The sequence below is a fragment of the Phalacrocorax carbo genome, chromosome 2 (assembly GCF_963921805.1).
Source record: "Phalacrocorax carbo chromosome 2, bPhaCar2.1, whole genome shotgun sequence".
Taxonomy (NCBI): Eukaryota; Metazoa; Chordata; class Aves; order Suliformes; family Phalacrocoracidae; genus Phalacrocorax; species Phalacrocorax carbo.
In genome coordinates, this window is record NC_087514.1 from 39,009,420 (window position 1) to 39,031,575 (window position 22,156).

Sequence of the window (22,156 nt, forward strand, 5' to 3'; positions counted from 1 at the left end):
CCGGGCCCGGGGGAGGAGGGTGAAACCGCCCCGCCCCTCTGCCCCCGGCTGTGACCGGCAGGCCATGTGACCCCGTCCCTCCAATAATAACGGGCCGCGGGGAAGGCGTCAGCTGTTGGGAGGTGGCGGTGGCGGCAGATATTCCGCGTGCGGGGTGCTTGGGCCCGGCGGTGGGGCGGCGGCGGCGGTGGCTTTGTCGGGCCATTAGCGGCCCTGCCTGGAGAGGGATCCCCTGAAGCGCGGGAAGCGCTCGGGGTCTGCCCGGGGAGGGGGGGAGGCGGCTTCCTGGCGGAGTCTCAACGGTCAGTAACGGCACTGCCAGGCGGCCGTTGCTGGCTAACGGCCCTCTGGGGCGGGGGAGGGGAGCGGCTGCAGCTGCGCGGGGGGTTCGGTGGGTGGTGTCGGCTGTGTTCCGTTAAGGGTTTCAGGACTATGCAGGAGGTATTCCCAAAGTTAAAACCTTGACTGGAAGCTTTACTCATATCTTTCAAACTTAAAAGGCTCCGCTGAGGTGAGCGGAGCGGGGGGATGTGGGAATGAAAACCCTTCGCTCCCTGGCGGGGGAACCCGCACCTTCAAACAGCGTTAAGACGTGCTTATCTTAAATAAAATTGTCCCAGACTCGCTGGCTGGGGACTCCCCCCTTCGGGCGTCAGAGGAGGGGAGGGCGCTGTGCCTCCGCGCGGGATCAGCTATGTCTCGCACTATAATGTTTTACAGTGTTTTAAAAAGTGTAGCTGACGAGCGGCGGGTGGTGCCGCGCACCTCCCCGGACTACAACTCCCGGCGTGCACAGTGGGGCGGGGCGGTCCGGCCGCAGCCAATCGCAGTCCTCGTCAGGAACAAAGCGGGCCGTGAGTGGCGGAGAGGCGCTGGGTCCTTCCCGCGCCAATCGGGTTGCGGAGTGGTGGACGGTCGCGGGGTGAGAGTGGGGCCTGGCGGGTGCGCGGCGGGCCCGGCTGGCGGGCCTCCTCCCGCTGCCCTCCGCAGGCCGCGCCGCCCCCGCCGGCGATGAGGCCGCGGGGCTGAGCTGAGCGGAGCTGCTCGGCCGGGGGCGTCTTTTGCGACGGTACGGGGAGGACAGGGGAGGGGGGCCGGGGCAGGGCGGGAGGGCCGTGAGAGGGGGCGGTGAGGCCGGCGGAGGTGCCTCCCGTCCCTCATGGCGTCCCGAAGCTCACGTCGGCCGGTCGCTGGAGGGCTGCGCCTCCGCCGGGAGAGGGTCTCGGGAGCTGAGCCCCGGGGCCTTGTCGCAGGCGGGCTGTCAGCCCCGCCGCTTGGGGAACGCCGGCCTGGCGGCGGAGGGGTGAAGCGGTTGCAGTGCCTGTGATGGGCCTCCCCGGTGAGGCCACAGAGCGGAGAGGGAGACCGGCAGAGAGATGTGCTGCGCCTTTGCTAGGCTTTGATCTTAAAGCTGCGAGGAGGGAAAATAGCCGGTACCTGACCCAACTCACCTGCTAGGCCCCCAAATCTGAGATAACTTATTAAAACTTTTAAAACAGCTTAATTGTTTTTTCATAAAAGAAAAAAATTCCGGGCTCCTAGTTTTCATAAAATTGGCTGTTGTACGTGATGAAGAAGGTAGGGACTTCAGTTTTCTCCTCAGTTGTGGCTGAGGAGAGAGGAAGAAAGGTCTGGGGAGGACATGAGTGTGACTTAGTGGGATAGGAGTGCGGTAAAATTTGGCTTCATGCTTTTTCAGGCGATTAGAAGGAAAAAGGCAAAAGGTGGTCAGGATTGAGAGAGTTGTAGGAATGATCTGCTGCTCGGGACGCAGAACTGGAAGCCAGAGACTTTGGTTAGCACTGGCTTTGCAGCTGACTTAATTTTTAATTTTTGAATAAGTTCCTTTGCCAACTATGAAAAGTGATGAATAATGCTTAACAGGGAGTTGTTTGGTTTTTTTTTAATTTAGAGTTGTCTGCTTTGGAAATCCAAAGTATAGTTTATTGGTTGAGCTGGTGTATCTCCCAGTTGATCTCTTTTGACTTGTGATAGCCAAGAAGAATAGCGTGGAGGCTAATCATTGGCATGTACTTTTCACAATACCACTCTTTCCTGAGGGAAGGATCAGTGACTTAGAGAAACAGCACTTTTTTCTATGTGAAAATGTCAGAAATTATCATAACCAAAATGCATATTTGTGGTTTGTTGGTTTTGATGAGTATGATTAATTTGTGTTGCTGAAAGGCCTACCTTCAGTAAGAAAACAATACAATGTTTGTACAATATTACTTGTTTGGGTAATGATGTGAAAGTAATGGGACCACTTAGAAATTTAATTTATTTTCATGCGGGGGGAAATAAGAGACACAGATTAACAATGCTATTTACTCATGCTGTTGTGCCTTAAGAAAAGGTACTTTCATGGATGCTGGCAACACCAGGACCACAGTTAGCATTTGGTAGCTTCAGAGGCACATAATCAGCCTTTTGAAGGAAAACAGTTTTGTGCACCAAGATGTAGCATTTCCTCTGAGTAAACTTAGGCTTTTGTTGCCTGTTAAGCAGTTATTCCTTATGAAACAATTCTGGTATCTGATACTCTTGAGCTAACACGTGTCTCCTTTGAAATTGATACGGTGTCTTGGACTTTGGCTGGAGTAAGACGTGACCTGCTTGCTTTCTTTTTATTGAGAGGGTACCAGGGAAAAGAAAAAAAACAAACACCAAAATCCAAACCCAAAACCCACCCTCTAAACCCCTTTTTGCCTTTGAATGAGTATGGCATTACATTAGTTATTTGATATATAGATCCAGATTAAAGCTTAATGTTCACTGTTCTTGATGCACTGTTAATCTTTTACTGGCTTTTCTCATTCATTTTTATGTGAAATTTGATTATTGCTAAAGGTACTCTGAAAATACATATTTTGATTTTACAGGTGTTTATACAGAAGGATGTTTATAGACTTCTGGAGTGCCATGGTGTGAGAAAACTATGGATTTCTTGGAAATAATTGTCAGCAAAGGAAAAAAAACCAACAAAAACATAATTCTGTAAAGGCTGACTAGTCTATTTGAAACAAATCAAAATATGTCCTCTGCATAGGAAGTTTACATAACCAGTTTACAAATTTCAAGATCCACATCATTATCAATTCCGTCCACATTCCATGAAATCTAGTCCTTGGGTTTTTTATACTTTTATGCTTATAACAAATCAGTGCCTTCGTGCTTTTGTCTTATCTGTGTTTTAATTGATGATTAATGTTGTGGAATTAGTAATAGAGATTTTTTTTTTCCCCAGCAGATATTTTGTATGTATGGTGCAGAAAAGATGAATTCTACAATGAGTGAGGAGCCTGATGCACTATCTGTAGTTAACCAGCTTCGAGATCTAGCAGCTGACCCATTGAACAGACGGGCAATTGTTCAGGATCAAGGATGCCTGCCAGGTCTTATTCTGTTTTTGGACCATCCCAACCCTCCAGTTGTTCATTCAGCTTTACTAGTAAGTATTCTGGAGATAAATTTGTATGTCAGTGGGACATTTTGTAACTTTGTTAATATGTCTTTAAACAAGTAAAAGTGTTTAAAAAAACAAAAACCCAAACCCCAAACCTCTGGTTTTATGTTATGTTGATATTCATTATACATGTTTTTTAAAAAACATGTATTTCAAAAATTATTTAGCAATGACACATTATTCCAGGGAAATTTGTGGGGTTTGGAAGAGATTAATTTACTTTGCATTTTTTCCCTAATACAGCTATCTCACTTCTTGTATGGAGGAAGGTAAGTGACCATAAATCTATTTCTTAAGATGAAGTCATGGAGCTTGGTAAATAGACCCAGTGATTTGACATTCATATTGTAAAAAGAAAAAAAACATAGGATAATTTAGGTTAGAAATGATCTCCAGAAGTGACGTACTCCAATACCATGCTTAAATTCAGATCACAGCTCAGGGTTGTATCTGCTTGATTCTTGAACACCTTGAAGGATAGAGATGACATAACCTCTCTGGCACCCTGTTCCAGCACTTGACCACCCTCGTGGTATTAAAAACAAATAAACTCACCCCCAAAAAACAACCCAAAATCTATTAATATCTAATACAACTTGTTCCAGCTTTTGCCTGTTCCTTCACTTTATAAATGATAAATGCTAAAATCCTGATTTCTCATCCTGAATCTAAATACTTAAAGTGTATTAATTTCTTAGAAACAGCATAAACAAAAGTTTATTAGACTTTTGTTAAAAGTCTAATTCAGTTCCTCTAATGAGATTTTCAGTTACTAAAATTTACGTGGTGCTCTTTTTTGCATTTTTGTCATTATTGAATTCTAAACAATGTGAAACTAAAGAATAAAGAGCAGTGGCTTTTACATACAAGTATACATTATTCTTTATACCATTAAGACCTAGCTGTACTATAATCCTGTATTTTTCATTTGTTTTACTTTCATGGTGGATATTAGTGGACTTCTTGGAATTACTTCAGTGTCTCTGGTAGTCTTCTGTTCAGGGAATGAGGTCCCATAATCCAGGAGAACTGTGTCCTGCTAATTGCTTTTTTAGGTTAGCGTTGCCATAGCATTTGCCAGACTATAATGTTCTTCACTGGAAGAACTTTGAGTTGAGTTTACAGTTATTGGGCATATGTTGCATTGGTTTTCTTTCCAGCACGTTTTCCTTAGATTGTGGTCTTAAAAGGGGATCTTGTTTGGATGTCTTACTTTCTTTTTCCTTCCTTTGCTCCTTTGAGCTGCGTATTCTCACTGCCTGCACATTCGGTAATCAGTCTGTGATCATGTTACAAACATTAACTACATAAAAAGGACTGACCTCGTCAGATTGAGGGCTAATCCAGTTTGCAGTGTGGTTCCACAGCCCTGGATACTATTCAGGTTGTGTTGTAAGGACATCTTGTTGGGTGGGAATGGGAGACAGCTGTGGTTTTCCCTTTAGTGATAACCTACAGTTAGAGTGGATTAAGAATCAGGATTTAGAGGAGACCATGCTATATCCCAGGACTCTGGCTGCAATCAGAAATGGATCAGTTTATTGTGAAAACGTGTTTTTTTTGTCTGCTGCTCAGACTCCTTGTGTTCACAAGTTCTTGAACCTCTTAAGCTCTGTAGCTTTTAATATCTTTGCTGATAACTTTAGTCTTCATTTTTCATATTTTTCATTCTGAAAAGTATTTTTTGTTTGTTTTTCTACCCATTCTACTGGTTAAAAAGTTGCTTCCATTTGAATGAGAATCATTTAATGTAATGATTTTCCAATTATTAGGTACAAACTTAAAGGATTTACAGCCCTGACTTTAAATTTCTTCTATGATTCCTGTAGCTGAAATTATATATAATCTGTATGAATCATAATAGTTCCTTATATAACTTTCGTGATACGTTGTAGTGTCTTTCAGGGAGGGTGTTTTCCTCCCCATGTGCAGTTTCAGTTCAGTCCTTTCTTCTGTCTGATCAAGTGGTGTATTTTTCTGTAGTTTTCTCTAGTTTTGATTCCAGGAATCCTTTACAGTACACTTCAAATGCTGAAAACTTTGAATGTTTTAATTAAAAAAAATCAGAAGTAACCCAGGCAATACTACTTTTTTAAATTTTCTCTTAAATTTGGACTAAAATTTTCAAAAAGAGGGCTCCAAAGTTAAACGACGTTAATGTTTCACTTAACAAAAGACACCTTTGATGTTTTGTATTAACAGTGTATTTTTATATTCAAGTATAGAGATAGTCCTATTGATCATGATTAAATTACTTGTGACCTTAAAGCTAACATAGGTAAGTGTTCTGCTGAAGGGAGGCTGAGCCAAAGTCCATAATAGTAATCTTTCTTGGGTCTTTAGTAGACTGTGATCTTACTTTCTTCAAGGTGCAGACCATTGCATCTCCCATGGGGGCTGGGGGAATAGGACTTCCTAGCATTGAAAGGTCAGGTCACTTAAGTTGTTCTGGTAACTTGGTCTTTGGTCTTGTTTTGGTGGAAGTTACATTTGTGTAAAGAATGTGTAACAGATGGAAAAGAGGCTGCCTACATTTTGACTCAAACAATTAGCTGTTAAGAGAATGGGTTTTTCTTTGTCCACTGACGTTACATCCTTACTAAATTGCTTGAACAGAGAGTAATGAAAATGAGATTTTTTCCACCAGTAAGGATACATTTCAGTTAGTAGTTCAGTGCTATCATTCAGGTATTTCCTCACAGTTGAAGAAAAAAAAAAATAAATGCATATGCAAAATTTATAAACTGCAATTATTGAGTGTTCCATATCAGGAAATAGCGAAGATCACATTTGGAGTTTTTATCATGTCCGACAGCAGACAGACTTTATCAAAAGGCAATAAAATGGTATTGAATTTTACCTAATATGTGCTGAAGATGATTTAGGAAAAAAAAACCAACTCAGATAATCCCTTCAGAGACAGAGAACTAATTAAGGAGCTTGTTATTTTTAAAGCAGCTATTGTGCACCTTATATGACTGTATTTAAAGAATCGGTGTGCTTCTAAATCTTGCTATCACAAACCCCATTTTATAAACCATCAATTTTGTGTATTGCAGGATTTTGCAAGTGCAGTTCTTTTACTTACATCAATAAAACACTGATTAAAGCACAATGCATGGTACAACTTTAGAGGTTCCTTCTGAGAACTTTGTCAGCACTAACAATAGAGACATGTCTCATTAAAAGACAGACAGACAGTTTAACTGGAAGAGTGTTACTTTAGGACGGTTGTGCAAATATACAGTTGCTGATGCCAGTCAACGAAGTGGAATTGTGCAGAGTCTACCTTGAAAGTCAAATAAACAAAACCTTGGGCAGCAGATAAGTGTAAATTCCAAGTTTAGGTGACAGTAACCTAAGTAGCTTGCTGCTGGTTGTATTCTTATTCCTGCATGGAGTGATAAATATTGCACCTAGTCTTCAGAAGCTTATAATGTGGTAGACTTCTTTTTGTGGACAGTAGAAACTTGGTGGTGGTGAGTTTTCTAGTACTGGGAGAGCCTGTAGAATTGATGGAAATTATACTAGAAGCATAGCATATAAAAATTGCTTTAGATCTCAGCTCACATAAATGTTTGTTGGAAGGGACTTGTGGAAGTCATTCACTTCAGTTTCCTGCTTGAACTGGGACTGTTATCAACACTCAGGTCAGTTGTAGTTTTTTTCTTCTTGATTCCGCAGTCCCACTAGGTCATCTGTTCCAGTGTTGAACTACTTTCATAGCAAAAAAACTTTCTGTAATATCTGATTTGAAATTCCCAAGCTGCAATTTATGGCTGCTCCCGCTTCTTACGTTGTCTGCTGCTGTAGAGGAAAGTTTGGCCTAATCATCTTTATAAAGGCTTTTTGAGTAGTTGCAGACAGCTGTTAGATTGTCCCTTACTCTTAGGCGGTATAAAGAAACCCAGTCTCTCAACCTTTTCTCATAGACGGTCTTTGCTTTCTGTGTATTTATAAGAATAAAACAATTTTTTTACATGTTCACAGTAGGTGATAATACTCTTTATCTTCCTATTAGAATTCACATTGTGAATGTTTTGCAGATGTACACTAATAAAAATGAACGATAATGTTTTGGACATATTGCTGATTTGCTGTGGTCCTCTTTCCTTTAGGCTCTCCGCTATTTGGCAGAGTGCCGTGCCAACAGAGAAAAGATGAAAAGTGAATTGGGTATGATGCTCAGCTTACAGAATGTAATACAAAAGTAAGTTTGTGACGGGTTGTTGGATCCAAAGACAGCATAAACGTAACATTCTGATGCAAAGTAAAACTTTTACTACAAATCAGTATAGAAAATTTTTAATATTGTATTCTTCCCTGTTCAAGTTATGTGGCTGCAAGTAATTAATGGTTTTCATTTTACAGTATAGCAAAGTAATTAGGCTGTAGTCTACAAGAAATATTCATTTGAAAGTCATTTGCCAAGCAACAGTTTTCTTGCCCTTGTTACAGATAACTAATTTTTTCTCTTCCCTTTAAGCTCTTTTATAATCCTTCTCATCATTGTGTAAGGGTGTCTTGCACTAGTGTGTTTAATGAAATTGGCTGGCATTTGCCACATTTATTCTTTGAATTCCACCTTTGGGAAGGGAAATTGTATGTGCAGTGTATTTGTTTCGATGTGTTTTTGAAGGTGTGTATCTGCAGCTCTGTGCTGAGGAAACATCTTGCAGGTGGAGTAGAAGTTAGTGAGTTTTGTAGTGGTCTCTAATTTCTTTGTAGAGTGTGTTGACTGGGTTATGTCTCAAAATTTGACTGTTGGATTTTAAGGTTGCTAACTGTTGAGTCTTGAATACTGGAAGGTGCGTGGGTGTATGCACCCTGGAGAAGATGCACATATACATTTATCAACAGAAATTAATATGGTGAACAAAGATGAATCGTTATTAGGGAAAAAACCCAACCTCCTTCAAAGATTAGTCCGTCATAGCAAAAATTAATTTGCCATCAGGTTATCAAAAGGTGATTATTTTCCATGCAGTTTGATAGCGCTCTAGTTAACCGGACTTTTCAAATGTGAGGGACTGTTCCATGCGGGAGGAGAAAAGTCACATTGCTGCACTGAGATGTGTCTCAGATGAATGTTTAAAACAATTATTTAGGGAAGGATGAAACACAAATGAAATTGTATATTAAAGATTCATATGGAAAGCTTTTGAATCTTTAATACGTTAGTTGAATCTCTAATGTATCACTTGTGATATAAATTACAGGTTTCTTTTAGAAAAAACCCAAGACTAGACTTTGCTAGTTCCTTCATCCCATATCCCCTCCTGGTTCTGGTCGTGTCTTTTGTTGTTTTGTCTCTCTGACACTGTTTATCTAAAGGTGTGAATCTGAAGATTTGGAGGGGAAGTTCTGGTCTGTTCACAAGTCCTATGTGATACCTGATCTAAGAAAGATTAAAACTGCTTACCTTTAAGTACTTCATTCCTTCTGCTGAAACTAACAAACTGATGTATTGGCATGAAATTCAGCATTATGCCTAAATATCATCTTGTTATTCACCAGTTACCCAAAACACAAGGCTTTAAAACAAATGTCTTAAATAGGACGATGAACTAAATGACTTGAATTCAGAAGATGGTAATTCTCTTTTTTTTTTGGAATAATGTAATTATTACAACTTTTTAAAATGATAGGTGTTTTTAATAGGATGTATGGGGGAAAATGGAATTAAGTTTTACAGTATTCACCTTTTTTAAGGACAAGCATAATTAAGGTAAAATATATAGAAGTCTCTGTTACTACAAAAGTAGCAAGCAATAAGAGCTGAAGTATTTAGGTAGTAACCGAAGCATGTATTTCAGAAGAACTTTTAGTATAGAATATGTGTCTATTTAGTGCACAGAGACATCCTTAAGACGTTGTTGAAAGGGGTTCTTCATCAGTCTCTACAGCTTACAAATATTGCTTGGGAAACAGTCGTAATTAAAACTTTTGTGTAAAGACTTTTATGGAAATGTCTTTGACAACATTTTTTCTACATTTCAATTTCAAGGACAGAGAGAGTGTGAAGTTCAGAAACGTGCAGAAAAGGAGAGATAAGTCAGTAAAAACTGGAATTCTCGTAGGTGTTCTTTTTTCCAGAAAGCTCTTTGGCAAGAGTAAGAACATACATTTGATTTGTATGCTTGTAACATTTGGAAAGTGTGATATCATGAAAATTTAAATATATAGCATCTTCAAACACAAGACTCTGTCATGTGCTTGTCAGAATTTCAGGCTTTAATGTTGACAGGAAATGCTAAAGCTAAGTTTTGTATTGCCTGCAGAAATATGGAGAAAGATGGTAGAAAAGCACTGAAAAGATAAATGTAGAATTATTTTTGTCACAAAACCCCAATGGTTTGGGGTTGTGGTTTTTTGTTAGAAAGCCTGTAGGGGAGAAAACAAGGTCTCTACCTTGTTCAGATTTGCTTCACAAAGTGCAGATTCTAGCTTTTAATGTGATTTCAGTTTACCAAAAGATATTGTAGTCCTTTGGACTGAAACTAAACATTAATAAATGCAGTAATAAACGCTTTGGTCTTAATGACTGCATGCTGTGTGTTGCAGTGTACTTTCCGGAACATGGGTATCTAGCTCATCACTCTATCTAATCGAAAAATCTTTTTATTATTTCCTCAATTTAGTTTGTGGTTTAGATTTATTTTTGGTGACGTGTTATAAAAATGCAAACATCATACAAAGAGGTGTGAACTTCTGTCAGTATTCTGCTTCTCCAGTTATTGCACAGCTCTTTCAGGTGAGACGGAACCCAGCATCTTCTGGACCAGAAGTTGTAGTCACTGTCTTTTTGCCCTTGATAGGTTAAGCACATCCTGTGGTCTGAATCTTTCCCTTTCATCAGGATTTTGTAACTCTCTCTGTTCACTTTTGTTGACTTCTCACTTAACTAAATAATCCAGTGGCTTTCCGTGTTCAGTACTGAATTGTGACAAACAGTATTCTGCCACTGATAAAGTTGTGTTAAGTCTCTTCAAGCAATGAAATGGAGCTTGTGTGCACAGAGGCAAGTCTCAAACTGAATAATCTGTCATATTTCAGATGTAAGTTGATGTTCAGCAGCACTGAACTGATGCTGTGCTTAGGAAGTCAAGAGTTTGTTTAGAACTACAGTTCTCTTTTGCTTTCAGTTATGTAAATCCTGAAATTTGAGGGCTTTTCTGATCATGTAAGTGTCTTTTTTTATAAGCTTTTTTTGTCTTTTTATAAGCTTTATTGGAGATCTCAAGTTCAGGTGGGGAATTTCTTGTCATATCCTGCCTACAGCTAACCAGTCTAACATCTTAAAATGGTCAATGCTATCGACTGGAAAATAGTTGGAGCTGGTTTGCTAATTAGGATTTCTTGTAATAGTACATGGGAGCCTCAGGCACAGGCCAAAACCCTTTTGTTGGAAGTAATACACAACCAATAGAAGAAGAAAATAGCACTCATTTAAACTCATCATGAAGGTAAAGTACTATTTCCTTCATAAGACTACCAAGAATGAAAGTTGAAATTGAGTGCCACATGTTTATCCAGTGATACACAGTAAATTGTACTGTCCTGCATCATGGTAAATGGGTAGGAAATACCAGAGACATCCAAGTTTAACTGTAGTTCTTTGAGGTACCTTCATGTCTCATTTCATGACTTACCAGTCCCCTAGTATTCTCTGATCAGCTTTTTGGTATTTGCTTATAAAAAGCATTATAGTTCATCTGTGAAAATCATTTTGGTGCTTAAAATAAATGTTCAGCTGACTGCTTAGTTGATACTACATTTCACCTAAGGAACAAATGATTTTCAAGATGTATGAACACTAGCTTTTGCTAACAGAAGAGTAACAGATTTTAGATGTAGAGACTGGAGCTTACAAGCTCTAGAGCAGAAATATGAAATGTCAACTCTGAGGAGTACAGAATAAAAATTTGAAGGCAGTGAGATATATATTTAGGATTTCTTTTCAGACTGAACTTGATTTGGAACATGCATGACTTTCTGAGATACTTCATATGAAAGGCTTTATACAAGTCTACATTTTCTAGGACGTATAAGAAGCTCTTCAAGTTTCATGGAATACTTCAAAACATTTTTCAAATGTAACAACTTCTGTTGCCCTATTCTAGACTTGCTGTTTTTCTAACTTAGCAGGGCAGATTTTTTTTGTTCATGCAATTCTGGTTATTTTTAAGTGACGCTTGATGCATCTTTCCTTGTCATCAGCTAGGAGTAGTAACTGTGTTGGAGAGAAATCAGACCTTTAAAATCCCTACCTGCAGGTTTCCAAACTTTTTTTTATGGCTGATACTGCTTTATTGCTACAACAAAAGTGTTTCGCTCCCTTGCCCAGGTGACTGAGTACCTGTAAGTGTGTGTGTGTGTAAGTGTTTGCATAAATAGGTAAAAAGGAGAAGAGAAATTGAGGCTCACTGGAGAATGGTGTTTCATTGTATTCCAGCAGTCATCAGCAGTTATTTAATATTGAAAACTGGTTTAGTTGCTGGCTTTATGAATTGTACGGAGGACTTAATGTGTCCGTATGGACTTTATAAAATGTTATTAGCAGCTTCTAGAATTAAAATTAATTAGGATTTACAGCCTACAAGGAAATACGCTAATTTGTGTTCAGAGTGAAAGTGACTTTTGATGGACAGTAAAGGTCAAAGTTCATAATTTCTCATAATCTTTATGAGCAGCATAATGGTACTGTTTAAATATAACTAACATGTATTTTAAAAAAAAACTGACGAAGAGTCAATATACTAAATAGCTCTTATTATGGAACAGCAAATTACTGAGAGTAAAATTCCAATTACTTAGCCAAAAGAGCTTTTCAAGATAGACTTCCTTTGCCAGGGTGTCAGATTTAACAAGCTGAACTAAATCCAGTGCATTAATCAGCTCTTCCAATTTATTACTTGCCTAAGAAGATTAGGGCAATTAATACGTGTTTAATTAGAGTCTCTCACAGATCTGGTAAAATACATGCAGTCTATAATTGCTGACTTCTTACTCAATTTTAATTTTTGGTAGCCTTAATTACCTATACTTTTTGAAAATTTAATTATTTGTTGAAACCAGAAAAGTTTAAATTTATGATGTCTGACAAAAAGACAAATGTTTCAGGTAGTATTTGCTGAAATTAAAATAGTAGGGATGTATCAACACAATAGTTTTATCATTTTTGTTGTGTGACATACTTTTCTCTTTGTGAGAAAGGAGGAATGGTTGGGGGAAAATACAAAGGCCATGTATTAATTAGCAAGAAAGCAAACTACATATTTAGAGGGCTATCTGGTGATGAAGGGGATGTTGCCATATCATACCTGGCTTCAAGATACTTTGTGAGAAATTATAGCTAAAAAATTCTGTAAACTTTTCACATTTACTGCATTTATACATTTATGCTATTGATTGGAACACTTAATTTCTGATCTGCAAAGGGGAATAGCTTTTATAGACTGTAGATATTTTATTTTTCTATACCTAAATCACTTAGTAATGTTATTTTTGTAATCCTTGGTATGTGGGAGGGGTTTTTTAATATGTCAAAACTGAGAAATAGTTGAGATTGGGTAATGGGAAACATGATTGTGTTGCATGATCATTTTTGGACTTTACCATACTTGTGATTCTGTACTGAGCAGTTGTGTTTTTGGAGAAAAACATGGTTAACCTATGCCTTAAATATTCCTGTGAGCAGGAGGTTCCAAAAACTTTGGGTTTAGAAATGATGTACAAATTGCAGTGCGTTACCTGGAACAAGAGTAATACATCTCTCTCTATTCCATGTTAACTTTCCTGGCCTTTCCTTGCCTGTTTTCCCAAGCTTCCTTGTTTCTCCCGCTTTGTAACATTTTGTCTACTAAAAGGTAAGCGCTACTAGAAAATTATACTCTAGGTCACCGGTGTATCTCTTTGGGCTGTGGGGCTCCAGTCTATTCAGTGCTGTAGCAATGTGCTTGTTAATAATAGATGGTCACAGCAGGAAGACGGCTGCAGGCTGTTTTATTCATCATTAAGCAAAGTGGCTTAATATTCCCCCTCCCCCACCCCTAGTTTCTTTAAGGAATGTTTTTATTGTATATTTTGTTAATCTTACAAGTTTCAGAAGTAGATTGGTTATTTTGAAAAAGCATCCTCTGCCAAAAAAAAAAACAGTGAAAGATTAGGAAATGTAGGAAACATCAGTATGTTCTCTTTAAATATACCATGTTATTTGTTCTAAGTGGCTGAATGCTCCTTTTGTCTGGCAAACAGCTTCCTGGTATTTGGAGGAAATTATATATAGGAAGGATGGAGGGGCAGGGGAGAGGATGGGTTCAATGCTGTGGGCTACCTAGGTCACTAAGGCACGTATTCAGTAAAAGTTCTTGCTGTTTTTGCTTGTGGGTGATGGCAAACTAACAAGAGTTCAGGCTTTCTCCCAGTTCATCAATCTATTTAAATAAAATTTCAAGACTTTCTTTTGTATTCCTGTAGTATATTTAGCATTATGAAGGACATAGGAAGTCATGATCTTAACACAGAGATGCAGACACAAGGATAAATGGTAGCAATAAATAAAATGCAAAAAGCATGAAGTAATGAAATGGTGTAAAATCCAAGTTTAAAGTATTGGTGTTAACCTGAACTTTAGTCATGATGGAATGGGCTTTCTGGGAGAACCTTATGGGTTTTTTGAGATAAGAATATAAGGTTTTAAAGGTTTGGAAAGATAGATGTCATTTGTAAGAACAGTCCAAGACTGTCAACAATTCAACTGTAACTAGTAACTTAAATGTTGAAATATTACTGTGGAATTATATTTTTCAGGCCTTAATAGAAATTAGCAGTCATATAAATATAGATTTATTATGAGAGGTGTGATTTAGGAAGAGCTTATTTGTTTTGTTTGTGCGTGTAGAATGGTCACTGAGAAATATATGAAAATAACCAAATGGAAGGGTCTGCCCTGTGCCCTGTAAGATGTCCTTGATGTTCTCTCCATGTGCTTTTGGTGTTCTGTTGAGGTTTTTTGTTTTGTTTTTTTATCTCAGGACCTCAGAGGTATTACAAAGCCATAATTTCATCTTGCACACACCTTACTTGCTTAGTGAACTCTATATTATCAGTACTATTTCTGTAATCAACAGTGTAGGTGGTTGTTAACCTCTAAATTTGGCTTTTGTGTGTTTGTATTTTTCTTTTTATTCTGTCATGTGTATGTAATTCCTGTTATAGTGTTTTTTGACTGCAGTCAGGAATACAGTTTGGTTTTACTTTTTGCTCTCCAAGCTACTATTTTTACCTTACAACATTCCACTTAGTCCTGATACAGATGTCAGATACTGATGAAAAGCCACACAGCCAACATCTGGCATCTATCTCCATTCCATTTGGGTACTGTACATCCATAGACTTTTTAGTATATCAGTTCCATACAATACTAGTTCAATAGACTAGCTTTTAGTGAATGAGTTCAATACATTTGCACTCAATGAAACAGCTGACCAGCTACTTTTGTTACTGGTTTCTGTGCAGCACTTGCGGCCAATGCACAGCTTTCTTGGTATGTCTCTGACATTACAGTTCTTGCATTTCAACAGTTTCTCTAGTCCCTTTTCTTTGATATAAATATTAAATTTTCTTGTATTTAGTGAACTACAAGTTAACTAACTTATAGTGAGGTCACAAAGTAGGTTTTCATTACTGCAGTGTTTTTAATTGGTCATTCATGTAATGTAAGATTTAGAAACTACCTGTAAATTCCTCAAAATCACAGCCTTCAGCTGGTTTACAATGACTGGCTTAAGAACATGATAACAGGCAGTGCAAATTTCATGCCCTGTTGAAGTGCCTAAGTTCTACAGCAGTGACTTACGTACAGTATCTCAAAAGGACCATGTCACCAGTTTACAGGTTCCAAAACTGGACAAGAATTTTCAGTACCTGTTACTGAGTGAATAGGCATTATTCTGGTGTTAATTTTTTTGGCAGAGAGGCCACAATCATAATTGCTTTGAGTGCTTTGTATTTAAATGTGAAGAAATCAGTTGGAAGGTTAGAAAATGAACCTGTAACTTTCCATTATAGGCAAGAAATATTGTGATGAGTATTGCAGAATAAAAAAAAACCACTTTGAAACACTGAAATGAAAAGTGTGTGAAATATTAAATAACTTTGATAAAAATGCATACATCTGAAAGTTTTGTGCTCAGTGTCTTAGCCAGTTTCTTCTTTATTTAGAAACTGGCTGGAGCAGGGGGTTGAGTATTTTAGAAAGCAGTGTAAGTTTAAGGTGTTTTTACTTCCTGTTTTTTTCCTTTAGACTTTATATTAAACCAAATATGGGATTCTGAGAAACATTTTTTTGAATTTAAATAATGAAATGGTTTACAATGTGGCACAATGTGCTGATATGTTAAAAAGAATAGAATCTGAATTGGCATTTAACTAATTGCTGATTGTATGATAGGAAAAAACCCATGAAGTTTAACTCAGCACCTGGCATGGCATGCCAAAAGGCAACTGTCTTCTCATTTTTTGGGGCGGGGGGAGGGTACAGTACTGAATTGGTAGGGGAGAGATTTTAAGTGGATTGACAGAAGAGTCAGGAATAATTATGGCAACACAGGGTGCCTTTAACACTCAATAAACCTTGTCATCAGCTGGTGTCGAAAGTGTTTTAGGAATAAAGTGACCTTCACTGGTTACTTTTGAGTTCACACAAAAAGTGCTGTGGTAGGTTCTTTGATATGCTGACTTTTTCTGACACCTTACTAAAATAAAGAGCAAAGAAGGCTTAAGATGCTTTGAAATAAAAGTAGGAAGTTGTATTGTGAAGTATTTAATACGTAATCACAGGTGCAGATTGACAGTACTGTAGGCTGGAGCCATTTATCTATGAAAAAGGAGTTGATAGATATGTAGTACTGTGAAGTTTCTCATCTTTTCTTGCCAGTATTATATGTCTGCTTATGGGTTACAATGAGCTTGTCCTCAGGTGGTGCTTGTGCCTGATTTTGACCTTCATGCTAAGTGTCCCCTAAAAATTGCAGATGTTCTCCTATTGAACCATAAGTGTCTAGATTAACCTTTTTTCTCTTTTTTCCCTGAATGCTCTTCAAGCAAGAAACGTAGTAAGGTACTAGTGTGTGATTAGAACTTCTATAGTTGCACGTGGGTATTAGAGGCAGTAAGTGCCACAAAGGGAAATTTCTTAAAAAATATTAATGATGAAACAGTCTTCATTAGCAGTTTCTGAATGGAGCTGTTATTTCAAAATAAATTGGATTTTACTCTAGAACAACTAATGCAAAGTGAATATATTATTCTGAATTAGATATATTTCTATTCAACTATGTTCATTGTTTTGCAGTACATGTTACAGTATCTCTTTCTGCAAGATTTCCATTTAATTTTGAAGGTAGGAAATCCTGTGTAATAGCTTGTAACAAATTGTTAGCACATTCTGTAATTACATAGTACATCTTCAGATTCACACAATTATTTGTTTTTTTAAACCTTGGTTCATGCTTCAGCCTATTTTGTATGACTGCTGTCCCTTTGGCTAGCAGTGAGGCTGCTAATACTGGATTGCTTTTAAAAAAAATCCATTGCTAACAAATAAGTAGTTCAAGAATATGAAAACAAGATTTTTAAATAGTTGTTGCTTTCAGTATTACCGACTTCAAGTTTCTGCTGAATAGATTAATGTTAATTAACTATATTGGCAAATGAATCAAAAAGCTTACACACAGGTAAGCCTACATTAAACCTGCATATCTTTTTTTCTCTGGTACAGGTTGGTGCTGTAATTTAATTCTTATTATTCACACAGGTTTGTTTAGGGAAGACTATATCTGTAAGTTTGCAAACCTTTTTTTTACTTTCTCCAGTAGGTTTCAGGGAAATAATCAGATGAGGCTTACTTCTCAAAATTAAAATAAACTGGTTTTTCTGAAGGCCTGAAAAGATTTTCCAGATAAATACATACTATCATCAAATATTTTGAGATATATATAATGCTGTTAGCATGCTGATAATACAAGCCATAGTATTTGACTTCCTTCAAGATGTTCCTAAAATGCTGTAGTACAGAGGCTAATTCCAGCACCACTGATATTTCTACCTGGTCACTACAACATTATTACCAGGAAGGATTGGGTTTCTAATGGAAGTATTTGGTATCTTCTACTGGAAAGGACATGAGAGAGTTGTTACCCTTAATATTTAAAAAAAAAAAAACAAAACAATGCAATTTGGTGAAGCCATATAATAAACATTATTTCTGCCATATAAATGCACTAAATGATTACTGTTGATTAGCAGGCAAGATGTTGAAACTAGCTACTGTGAAATTCAAGATGGAGTTTGTCTGTTATGCAGACTCTTGTCTACCAAATGCTACTCTGAAGCCTTTTGAGTGTAGCTGAATAAACAGGCCTTTATTTTTTTTCAGATGGAGAATATGTCCATATGGTGGATACCAAGCTGTGGAAGATCAAAAGTTGATCTTCCATTTAGCATATAAATAGCAAGAGTTAAACAAAATTGGATGAATAGCTGGGTTAAACATATGGCATATGCTCAAATCTGTTATTCCATTCTTGAAAGTTTGTTTTCCTCTTGTGATCAGAGGACAATAGAATGAATCAGGGAAATGTTCTAAGCATAGGTAATTACTCAGTTTGCTAAATGTTTAGGATTATATCACAGTCACTGATTTTACAGCAGTTAATGATACTGTACTGTGATTTTACTCAGATTTACAACTTATATTTAATATTTAGGCCTTTTTTTATGTTTTCAGCAGTCTTCAGAACATCCCAACATTACACGGGGTTTCTGTAAATTTCCAGGGCCTGTAGGAATATGACTTAAATTGAGCTGAAGTCACTGGGAAATCCAATGGTCACTCCCAATTTGTGAGGTATCTCTTGGTTAGTACAAATTCAACTTCAAGACATCAGATTTCTCATTCCATTCCAAACTCTTCTTAGTTTAGTGTCTCCTGGTCAAACTGTCACAGGCAGTAGCATGAGTAGAGTCTGGAAGATTTGCCAAGCAGCAGGCATCTTGCAGTGCTAGAAAGCATTCTAGGAAAGTCTGTCTGACCTGGCCTTGTTTCCATGGTGTGACAGCCTTGGAGTGAGTAAAGGTGATATGTAGCTAGCACAGGGTTGATACCACTGCAGTGTAGCCACTAACACAACTGCAGTCAGTTTGTATGTAGGTTCATTGAGCAATCCAGCTGCTTGGTTTTCAGATTTGAAGATTCGTAGTGTTGCAGCTCAGTGTGTTACTTCAAACTTGCGCAGTCCTTACAGGTTCTATTGTTTTTCTGTTCTACACCTATCAATTATTTTTCCTGCTGTTAACCCACTGCTATACTTGATATGTTGTCATTGGCCAACATAAGGATCCTGCTGTCTATATTCTTAAGGATTTTGACTTCTTTCTTTTAAGAAAGCAGGTGATAATCTTTTTTGTCAGCTGCTGTATAATGTTATCTGGTCTTTACTGGGTGTTTTGGGGATAGAGGGAACTGAGGTATACTATAATGGGTAGCATGATAATAGCACCATACGGGGACTAGGAGAAAGTGTGTGCTGAAGTAATGTTCTTTTTCAAGTTGTTTTCAAATGACTTGCCTGTTGCCTGGAATGAGTCAGGAGAGCAGCCATATGCTTGTGAGCCCACTGTATCATGGCATGCACTAAGAGCTCACAAGAAAGAGCAGCATTCTTGGAGATAAGAAAGAATCTTGCCCTGGCACTGGAGCAGAACAGCCAGAAAAACAGCCAGATCAGATAACTGTCTTGAAACAGATTGCTTTTTCTCTAATACCATGCTCTTTCTTTAGGCTTGTCATTCATGCTCAAAGTTTTCATCAAAACCATGTCAATCACTGTGTCTCACTTCTAGAGTCAAGGATTAGTGATTTCCCACTCCCCCCCTTACAGAATGTAGCAATCCTTTGCAGCTTACTGCTCCCTTCCCTCAATTATTACTAGAGACAGTTTCTGTCTTTAAATATAGGAAGAATGGGCTCTGAAATAAATTGGTCACCTGGAAACAAATACATCAGTGGTCGTAAGACATAGTTGATTTTGAATATCAGTGTTAGCCATTTTTTAATAATTATTAAATCAAATTATAAATCTACCAAATATATGCTTTAAGGTTTCTAGTATAACTGTATTTACCCAGCAATGTATTCAAGTAGAATTCATGCCAATGCATTAAATCCTTACTTTGTGTCACCTAGGGTACTACGTTTATTGCAGTGGATGAGGTTTATTATAGAAATGAAATGATTGTTGAAAATGTCACTACTTAGGATCCTAGACAAAAATATTAGTTCTGCCTTATAGGGGCAGTACTTGCATGTATGAAGAGGATTGGGATCAAGTGAAAATATCTACTTCTATGTGATCGTAAGTTTTCTCAAACTTTTTGGAAAGGTGCTTGGGTCATTCTAGAAGTGGAGTGTCTCAAGCTAGTATTTTGAAGAAAAAAGTGGTGCATTCAGTCCTTTGTTACCTTCACTGACTTGCTTTGGATTTTTCTGAGTTAAATCTGAGAGTTGTTTTTACTTTTAGTAAAAGAGTAGTTTTTACTTTTAATTTATGAGTAGGTTATTTAGTATGGGATTCAGCTCAGGTCCTCACCACTGCTAGCCTTCTTTGCTTTTACAGACCTGCTCTTAATTTTTCTGTGTGGTGGTTTCCCAAGTACTCGTGAGCAAAAGCAGAGTGATTAGCTATACAATGCATGTCCACCTTTTCTAATTGGCTTTAACACAGCCTTTCCCCATGAGCTGTAAGGCTGTATGCCATGCCCCATCCCTTATGGGGCATGCATACTGAAAATATATGTAGTACAGACACCCTGTATGTGAAAGTGTCTATTACATGTGTACAGGTGGTGTGCTGCAAATGTACTGCTCATGTGTATAATTTTCCTTGCTTGGATCCTAACAGAGTTTTGGGGAGTAGGCTGTTCTATGATAGAGAAAGTCTACCTCTAGTTGCCCTCTTCTCACAGAGGTTTCTCAGCCTTGTGCAGGGAATGAGCTGTAGCTATTGTCCATGTGTCCTGAGGTGTAAATGATGCCCCCTTGTAAAGCTAAAGCTAGAAGTTGAGAATGGTCTGTCTTTGGATCTCCTGTTCCTGAGCAACCCTGGGAAAAAAGGTCTGTTGGTACAAGGCTGAAATTGGTGCCTAAATTACAAACTGAGTACTCTTTTGAACTATATCAGATTTGGTTAAGAGCAAAAATGTAAAATCCTGAGTAAGTTTATATACATTGACATTTTGATCTACGTTCAATTGACTTGAGTTTAAAATATTTCTTTGGTATTCATGTGTGATCTCATTTTTGGCTCTATACTAAATTTACTGAATGCAATCATTGTGCTAAGTAAAATTACAAAAAAACTCTCTATAGATTGAGGGAGAAAACTTGGATGAGTATTTTCCGAAAACCAATGTCATGTTTGAACCAATAAACTACTGGATTTTTAAGTTTTGTATTAAAAGTTTCTAAATTGTTATTATAAGGTGTAATAAGCTCCATAACTTCTGTGATGACTGGCTAGTAAGATCATGCTATAAGCTAAGGTGAAAACATTTGAAATACCAATTGGCAAATTGTTTAATGACTTTGAGAATGAAGCCTCCCCTTTTCCATCTAGTCTTGCCTTTCGTTCATGGTGCCTTAAGATAAAACAATTTAGGGCTGAGCAGTGAACTGTAAGTCTAAATATGGGAGCAGGAAACTTCTGAAATAAAATTAAACAGCTGCTTATATTTCAATCTTTCTAAATTATTAAGTACATTAGAGTTATGTCAGCTGTCATGCAGAACTCTTTGGAAAACAATACATAAGGAAAATAGTTGGCAGGAAAATTAAATACATTTTTGCTTTACTTATATAAAAGCCTAACTTCTAAGATACTCTTAACCTGAAAAAAATAGATATCCACAAATAGATAAAAATTATACATTCCATGTACATTGCTGTTTGAATTTTTCCAATGACTTCTCAATTTCTAATACATGTTCACAGACTCACAGAATGGTTGTGGTTGGAAAGGATCTCTGGAGGTCATCTGGTCCAACCCCTCTACTCAGGCACAGTCACCTAAACCATATCGCCCAGAACTGTGTCCAGGCGGCTTTGTTAATGTCTCCACAGCATCTCTGGGCAACTTGTGCCACTGCTCGTTCACCCTCATAGTGAAAAAGTGTTTCCTGATGTTCAAAGGGAACGTCTCGTGTTTCATTTTGTGCCTGTTGCCTCTGGTCCTGTCACTGGGCACCACTGAAAAGAGCCTGGCTCCGTCCTTTCTGTACCCTCCCTCCTTTCAGGTATTTATATCATTGATGAGATCCCCGAGTCTTCTCATCTGCAGGCTGAACAGTCCCAGCTCTCTCTGCCTTTCCTCATCAGCCCCTTCATCATCTTCCTGACCCTTTGTTGGACTCTCTAGTGTACTGGGGAGCCCAGATCTGGACACAGCACTCGGTGTTGCCTCAGTAGTGCTGAACAAAGGGGCAGTATCACCTGCCTCCATCTGTTTCCAATGCTCCTCCTAATGCAGCCCAGGATACCATTAGCCTTTTTTGCTGCAAGGGCATGTTGCTGGCTAATATTGAAATTCATGTCCACCAGCACTCCCAGGTTCTTCTCTGCCAAGCTCCTTT

The 22,156-nt window shown here is 38.2% G+C and overlaps 1 protein-coding gene across 4 annotated transcripts in view; it reads left to right on the top strand.

The window, feature by feature from the left end:
* The first annotated feature begins 190 nt into the window (after nt 1-190).
* The window catches only part of ARMC1 (armadillo repeat containing 1), a 33,462-nt gene continuing 11,496 nt past the window's right edge, over nt 191-22,156 (top strand). Inside the window, exons 1-3 of one of the 4 annotated variants that reach the window (XM_064442633.1) lie at nt 191-302; nt 3,251-3,451; nt 7,585-7,676. In XM_064442633.1, the coding sequence (XP_064298703.1) occupies nt 3,260-3,451; nt 7,585-7,676 (284 nt within the window). In that variant the 5' untranslated portion in view covers nt 191-302; nt 3,251-3,259. Of the gene's footprint in view, nt 303-897; nt 1,070-3,247; nt 3,452-3,709; nt 3,736-7,584; nt 7,677-22,156 lie in introns of those variants that run through there. The other 3 variants (XM_064442631.1, XM_064442630.1, XM_064442634.1) reach the window with 3 other exon arrangements.